This window comes from Crotalus tigris, unplaced genomic scaffold, assembly GCF_016545835.1.
Source record: "Crotalus tigris isolate CLP2741 ecotype Arizona unplaced genomic scaffold, ASM1654583v1 scf7180000017685.4511686, whole genome shotgun sequence".
In the NCBI taxonomy this organism is placed as follows: domain Eukaryota; kingdom Metazoa; phylum Chordata; class Lepidosauria; order Squamata; family Viperidae; genus Crotalus; species Crotalus tigris.
Genome location: NW_024096565.1, coordinates 3,488,687 through 3,496,834, shown reverse-complemented (window position 1 = coordinate 3,496,834; position 8,148 = coordinate 3,488,687). Strand labels below are relative to the sequence as shown.

At 38.4% G+C, this 8,148-nt stretch overlaps 1 protein-coding gene across 6 annotated transcripts in view; it reads right to left on the bottom strand.

Moving 5' to 3' along the window:
• Positions 1-932: 932 nt before the first annotated feature.
• LOC120305616 (maestro heat-like repeat-containing protein family member 6) overlaps positions 933-8,148 on the bottom strand; it is a 28,744-nt gene continuing 21,528 nt past the window's right edge. For 3 of the 6 annotated variants that reach the window (XM_039337749.1, XM_039337747.1, XM_039337750.1), the window contains exons 11-15: positions 7,704-7,859; positions 6,383-6,472; positions 4,692-4,794; positions 2,805-2,870; positions 933-2,239 (exon numbers count right to left, since the gene is read on the bottom strand). In XM_039337749.1, the coding sequence (XP_039193683.1) occupies positions 2,085-2,239; positions 2,805-2,870; positions 4,692-4,794; positions 6,383-6,472; positions 7,704-7,859 (570 nt within the window). In that variant the 3' untranslated portion in view covers positions 933-2,084. The remainder of the gene's footprint in view (positions 2,240-2,804; positions 2,871-4,691; positions 4,795-6,382; positions 6,473-7,703; positions 7,860-8,148) is intronic. The other 3 variants (XR_005556075.1, XM_039337751.1, XM_039337752.1) reach the window with 3 other exon arrangements.

Here is an 8,148-nt window from a genome sequence, read left to right as displayed (position 1 = left end):
TGGATCAGCTCTAATAGTATAGTATAGGGGGTACCTTGCTCAATAGTAATAACTATGAGAGGAACCTCGGAGTCCTAACAGACAATCACTTAAATATGAGCCAGCAGTGTGCTGCAGCTGCCAAAAAGGCCAACACAGTGCTGGGCTGCATTAACAGAGAGATAGAATCAAGATCACGTGAAGTATTAATACCACTTTACAATGCCTTGGTAAGGCCACACTTGGAATACTGCATCCAGTTTTGGTCACCACGATGTAAAAAAGATGTTGAGACTCTAGAAACAGTACAGAGAAGAGCAACAAAGATGATTAGGGGACTGGAGACTAAAGCATATAAGGAAAGGTTGATGGAATTGGGTATGTCTAGTTTAATGAAGAGAAGGATGAGGGGGGACATGATAGCAGTGTTCCAATACCTCAGGGGCTGCCACAAAGAAGAGGGAGTCAAGCTATTTTCCAAGGTGCCTGAAGGCAGGACAAGAAGCAATGGATGGAAACTAATCAAGGAGAGAAGCAACCTAGAACTAAGGAGAAATTTCCTCACAGTTAGAACAATTAACCAGTTGAACAACCTGGCTCCAGAAGTGGTGAATGCTCCAACACTGGAAGTTTTTAAGAAGAGACTGGATAGCCATTTGTCTGAAATGGTGTAGGGTTTCCTGCCTGAGCAGGGGGTTGGACTCGATGACCTCCAAGGTCCCTTCCAACCATCGCACAGTCAGCCAGATGTTCAGACTGGATTTGGCATTTTGTCTACCTATCGAGTCCTTACCCAGGACCTGGGATAGGCAGATGTGGGTAAGGACTCGATTATTATTATTATTATTATTATTATTATTATTATTATTATTATTATTATTATTATTGATCATCGCACAGTCAGCCAGATGTTCAGACTGGATTTGGCATTTTGTCTACCTATCGAGTCATTATCATCATCATTATTATTATTATTATTATTATTATATTATTATCCTACCAAAGGGATCCAGAATGATATTCTTCCATGCCATTTCATACAGTATTCTTTATTCAGATGAATATTAGCTTCAGTTTCAGACATCAAATACAGGATCTGAAAACACACAACCAGCAAGAAAAGGGAACAAAGTGAGAATCTGGATAGTGATTAGGTACCTATATTACAACAGTTATTCATACCCATATCCTCTTGCCTCTAGACTACTATAATTTACTCTATGTGGGGCTCCCCTTGAAGACTCAGAAGGCCCACTAATACAAAATGCAGCTAGCTGGCTGGCTGGCTGTGGATAGCATGCTTATCCTAAGGGAGCTACATTGGCTGCCAGTCAGCTTCAAAAAAGTTATGTGGCTTAAATCCTTTTTACCTGAAAATCTTTCTTCCATATGGAAGATTCCCCCCATCATGCAGTGAGAGGCGTGGAAGTTTGAAAACAGGCCATCTGGTTGTTCCCGTCCTGTGGAACAAACTGCTCTCTGAAATTAGGCTATCCCTACTCTTTTACCAATTTTTTGGAAGATGTCTAAATCTCTGGTTATGGAGAATTGGAGGTGTTTTATCTACATGGCCTGTTTCCCTCCTGCCATTTTTAGTTGAGAGATTTTGTTGCTTGCTGTGAATTGTTTTATTGATTGTGGATCTGGGTGATGTAATGGTGAGACACACAGGATCTAAACTGGGACAGCATACAGATTTTCTAAGAACCAAGATTACATGCTGCAGAAAATCTATACATTTACAGTCAGATTACATCTTGGGGAAAGATTATAACTTCCATGTTCATAGATAAAGTAGGTGGAAACTTGTGGCTGGAAGAGTCACATAGCTAATTTTGGGTGGCATAACAAGCAGCAAGTTAGGATTTGTACTAAGAAGAGTTGGTTAATGATAGTTTGTTATATAAGGCACAATTTTCTGTATTTGCGCATTCGGTGAAGCTTTTAATTATAATTATTATTAATTATAATTCACAAATCCTGATGGCTGTATTTGTGTGCAACACAATTACCCAAAACCAAAGAAAACATATCATGACTTAACCAGAAGAACAAACCCTTATGTTAAATACTTCTTCTCCATCTTCCCATTATAAAGGTTGCCTTTATTCCTTTTTCACCTCAATACTCCAGATGGAAAAAATATCATACCTTGGGAAATAACGGGAACATCTGAATAGATCTGGGCAATACCTGCAGACTTTCTCTGGTTCCGAAACAACTGGGACAGAACATCTTTCAGACGGAAAAGACCTCAAAGCTAAAACAAAGAGCAAGGGCTGTGTAACAAGCAGACCTGGGGGAAACCCAATGAACAAGTTTGTTTCTGGTTAGTTAGCCCAATTGTTTGGCTAGGGATAGATTTGTGAGGAAGTGTCTAAACTCGGTTTGGGAATTGCTGCCTTGGCAAGGGAGCATCCCACCACTCTGGTAAGTGATATGGAATATAAAGAAGGCCATTCCCAAGTCAGTTATCTGTGGACTATAGAAAAAAGAGGATTTGTGGCAAGTTAAACAAGGCCAGAGTCTTCTGCAGAGTGATGGAGCGAAGAAAACAAAAGGGCATATTAAGAATGTAACTTTTTAAAATAATTTCTTTAAACAACGTTAGGAAAGCAATGGCTTGATTTGGAATATATAACCTTGAACAGGCAGTGTCTTAATGCTATTGGAAAAAGGCTTTTGAATGCACATTCTTTCAACAGAATCCTATTTATTTGTATATTGTCTTGTTTTTTTTTATCAGTGTGGCTGGCAATGGGAAGATAAATTCAGTGGTAACAGTAGAAAATCCCTCAATATCATAAAAATATTAATATATTCACCTTTCCTCAAGTAGTCTACTTCTGATTTTTGCAAATGGCTGGATTCCATGTGCTGGAAGATAGAATCTAAAGATAAGTTATATTAAATGTACATCAAAAGGCACATCTTCATTATCTTAACTTACATTTCCTCCTGCTTCCTGGAGGCGAGGCTTACTATTTATGTTTCTCATCATGTTCTGCAATAATTAGGTTCTATTTGGCAACTACACTGACTGACCAGGGTCTATGACAACTCATCATGGCTAACTTACCACAGCCAACTCACTGCAGGACCACTCACCATGGGACAAGAGTTAACTAATATTGAAGAAATAGTAGAAATGAATCATTAAAGAAAGGATGCCAAAGGAGGGACAAAGTGAAATGTGAATGACAAAAAAATTTTTTTTTAAATTTTTTTTAAATAATTAAATTGAATTGTTGAATTGTCCCGCAGTGAGTTGTCATGTGGTGAGTTAGTCATGGTGAGTTGTCCTGTTGTGAGTTGGCCATGGTGAGTTGGCTGCGGCGAGTTGTCCCATTTCAGACCAATGTATTTTTTGTGCTTGTTATATTATTTTTAGTTTCTAAGCAAGTGGACAACGTATACTGAATCTTGGCTGATCTTGAAAAGTCTAAGCAGGATGAAATCAAGCCTGTGGTTGGATGTCAGATTGCCAGGAAATTCCAGCTGTATAGAATAGGCAGATGGATGGATAGACTGAGAGACAGGACAGACAGATGGCAATGAATGTATTGCAGATCATCCGTGATGATGATATTCTACAATTTAGCTCCTTCAAAGCCCAAAGGTGACTCCAAGAAATGATTAATAAAATAAAAACAGCAAAATAATACAAACAGACCCTAGGTGGCTGACTGCAGCTTGAAGGTCTTTGCAATCATTATTACATGCTTTATCTTTCGGTGTGGAAAAGATGGATAAATTTTATACAATATAAGTATGATATAAGAAAATATTATCTAGCTTTTGAATAATTTATATAAGTTTAAGATATTATTTAGAAGTGTAATTGTTATTATTCTTTAATTTTTTATTTTTTTATTTTTATTATTTCTTTTTTATTTTCTCTTTTGTTTTTCCTCTTTTTGTTTTTTTATATATAATGGAGTTAAAGTATTTTACAATTTGTTTATTGAGTGTAATTATATTTGCTTAAGGTTTATTTGGTTTAAAACTTTTTTTTCTTTTAAGATCTAATTAAGCCTGTATTCAGCTCTGGGAAGAACGGGGGAGGATTTTGGGGTGGGTTGGGAGGGATTGGGGAAGGGGTTTTTATTGTAAAATTTTAAAAAATTTTAATAAAAAAAAAATCATTATTACGTGCATAACAAAGCAGTCCTGGCAAACATCCCTGGGAAGGTTTTCCAGAATGTGGGTCTCTCCACTGCTAATTTGGGATCAGAACAGCATTATAGCCATGATATGCTTGGACAAAGTCAGAACTTCACCAGGACATACTAGATTGGAACTTTAGAAGTCATCCTTTCAACATATTTGAAGGATATCATGTTGCTATTCTAGAGTCTCTCCAGTTTCTTCTGTACCATACATTTCAAATGCTGGGTATGTGAATCAAACGGGGTCTTTAAGAATCTTTTAAGGCCTTGGAAATTATCTGAGTGAAGGATCCTAATGATTTAATGGTTCTTCAGAACACCATTTGAAAGAAATTGATCTGATGGAAATCTATGATTTCTAGAAATACCTAGAACTTACTGCTGTAAATTTTTATTAAGCTGCTCATGAATGCAAGCAATGATTATATGATTTATGAATCATCAGAAGAAATAGGTGAGCTATCCTGATCATTAAATGAAATAGCCTTGGGACCTGTGGAAGAATGGGAAAAAAGGAAATATAAATAATTTTATTGATATAACCTATAAATGTGGCGGCTGCAATCCTTGAAGACTGTTGTGGGCTCTGAGTATATTCCTGCGCTTGGTCCAAGAAGCCCCGCAGTTTTCCAGGATACTCTTTAACCTAGAAAATAATTTTGATCCATGTTAAAGAGCACTCCTCAATGTAGTCGGCCAGATATGATAAGAATGCAATTGAAATTCCCAGTGGGTTAGGCCATTCTTCCCCAACTTATTGTCATCGAGATATTTTGAGAGTGCATTTCCTAACACAGGGCTATTCAACCTTTTCATAGATTGTACCACTTTTAGGACAGGACAATATTTGAGTACCACCAGTGCTTAGCAAGTTATCAAAAACTTGATGACTAAAAAAAAGGGGGGGGGGTTGGACTTTACTGATTAGATTCATTTGTTGTTATAGAAATGGATAGTTTATAATATTATGGAAAAGTAAAAAGTTGAGATTCAATGTTAAAGCTTCCTTTTTACTGCAGCAGTGGAACTCAGAAGTCAATGTCGTTTCTTTTTTCCCTTTTCCCCCTCATTTTTTCCTTTTTCTCTCACCCTTCGCTCGCAACCCCCGTACCCTTGGCTAGCAAAAACCTCTCACTTGCTCTCATTCACTCACACGTTGCTCGCAAAAGCCCTTGCTCACTCTTTCACTCACCCTTTGCTCGCAAAGGCCGCTCACTCGCTCTCTCCTCACCACTTCACTAACAAAAGCCTCCTCTCCTCTCCTCTCCTCTCCTCTCCTCTCCTCTCCTCTCCTCTCCTCTCTTCTCTTTGGGTGTGTTTTTTTCTCTCTCCCTCTTTCGTTAAAACCTACCTATAGTTTCTCCTATCTCTGCCCTCCTTCTCCTTTTCTCTTCCAGGTGCTCCGGAAGTTCCAACTAGCATGCAGCCATGCGTGCAGATCCTGAGGCTTCTGCCGAGCCCTGCAACTCCAGCTGGTCTCCTCCAGGCCTGCACGGTGCCGCTTTAGTTCCTTCCCTCTCCTGCTATACTTGGCTAGGGGTCACGTAACACCTGCCAGGTGCTAAGTACCACCGGTGGTATGTGTAACACCGGTTGAAAAGTCCTGCCCTAACATCTCTGAAAGATACTGAATGGGAGAAAGCAGCACTAGAATGATACTCTCTTAGGATGTGTCATCTAATGCCTATAACAGCGTCTCTTGAAATGTATCTCTGACAAGCCATGTCAAGACCCCACATGTGAATATATTATACTGTAAAATTCAGTGCATATGAATAAAACCTGGTAATTGATTAGCCTTAGACTATGCATGTTGAATTTTCCTTGCCTAGGAAAGATTCTGATAATGTGATTACCTTGCACAACTTGTTGGGGCTATCAAAGGTGGGGGAGAGCTATTAGATAGGTGGATAAAACCAATATGCTTTAATAGTATATGCTCTGTATGATGGGCAGGGCTTCTGATGAGTGTTTTGCCTGGGTGGTGCACAGAAAAATCTTTCCTCCAAGAAAAGGAAAAATGATAGCTATGAATATATTCATACTTAGTTGGGAAAACTGTTGTAGGATAAATGGCTCAAAGACTACTTATTAGGAAGCATGCATGCTATACAAAGGAAGCCTTTCCCCCCTCTCACTTCTTCTTTATCTTTATTCGATGATTTGGAATCAAAAGATAAAAACAAACAAACAATGTATGACAAAAAGAGCCCAATATATTTTAATGGCCTTACCAGATGCTTACAGAGCACGTTCCAAAAGTTCTCATCATTTGCCGTCCACCCCAAGAAGGTCTTGCAAAGTTCTAAACTGTTAGTACGAGACTTAAAATCCAGAGAAAATAAAAATGTTCCTCAGAGAGAATAGATCAGGATTTGAAAAACAACAGAGAAGAAAGGCAAGAACATTCTTTATCAAGATATTACAAACAAAATGTTTTTCCAGATAATAAAGAGAAAGTGTCCAGAATACACTGCAACAGTGATGGTGAACCTTTTAGAGACCGAGTGCCCAAACTGCAACCCAAACCCCACTTATGCATCGTCAGGTGCTGGGTGGGTGTGGCCATTGGCTGGGTGTGGTCCATTGGCTGGGCGTGGCTGCAGTGGTAACAGCAGACTGGGTAGGACTAAAAAGTTCAATCAATTCCAACTTTGCAAGATCTTTTTTTTTTCCCGCAAGAAGTTGAAATTGACTGATTGAACCTTTTTTTTTTTTGCACACGGCAGCAGAGGCCTAAAGTGAAAAGGTTTTATAAAATCCAGCTGAAGGCCTAGAACTGGGACGACGACGCGTGTGCCCACAGAGAGGGCTCTCAGTGCTGCCTCTGTCACCCGTGCCATAGGTTCGCCACCACTGCACTACAGTGTGTGGTTTGCTATTTCTTTCAGTAAAGTTTAGTCTGTTTGACCTTTAATATTGAGAAGGAAGTTTCTGACCTTTATTATGGCAAATCATTTTAAATTAAACCAAAGTGGCAACCTGAAAAATGTTACAACTATATTAAAAAACGTGCTATACATAATTTTAAACCCATAAGCAAAACATTTTTCATATTGAAGATGTTGTTTTCCCTTCTCTCAAATAAAACAGTTCTTTAAGTTTGACATTCTTCAAGTTTTTTTAGCATTATATTTTATTATGTTGAGGTTTCAGGGTGTGTATTATGTAGGGGAGTCTATAAGGTAAGTGTTAAAATCAAGGCAGCATCTACAATTGTACAATGGAAGCCCTGCTTCCCCCTTTTTTTACTTGTGACACATGTAAAAATAGATGGACTGTGATCATGCAGTTGTGGTTGCATCTTGATTTTCTTGACATCCCTCTGCTTATGTCCCTGTTATGGGCATTCATAGAGGAGACCCAGAGAGAAAGTGATGTCAGATACATCACACTGCCATTGCTCAAAAACAGAGGATGTAATGTTCATCTATCTTACAATGTTCACATAGTTTGTATCATCATTTCATGATGTTTGTGCTGCTATCACCACTACTACCACCACCACCATCATCGCTTGAACCAGGGAGAAAAAATATATACTACTTGATTTACCTTTGCCACATCTTGATGTGGATCTTCTAGATTTAGCATCAGTGTTACAATACTATTGAGAACTTGATCCTGCATAGAGGGTTTGTCTTTTGTGTCCAAAGTTTTGAAGATGTCTTGGAACAGCTGATTTGCAGCACAGCATATATTGTCCCTCCTCTGGAATTTCAGAAGGAAAGGAAATACATCAATTTCTATCAGACTGGTAAATATCAACTTTGGAAGCAAAACGAAGATCTAGTTTTTTAGGCTATTTTCTCCTTCCTAAGGAAAAGTGGCATAAAATAACTGAATTTATTAATGAGAAGAAGAGGAGATGCTTTATGCCAAATCTTTATGGTATTTCTCTTATAATAGAAGCAAAATCGAACATATTTTTAAAGATTTCCCAAATCCACCATTTTTCTATTTACTGTCCCAGCTTTAAAACCCTCTCACATGTGAATGA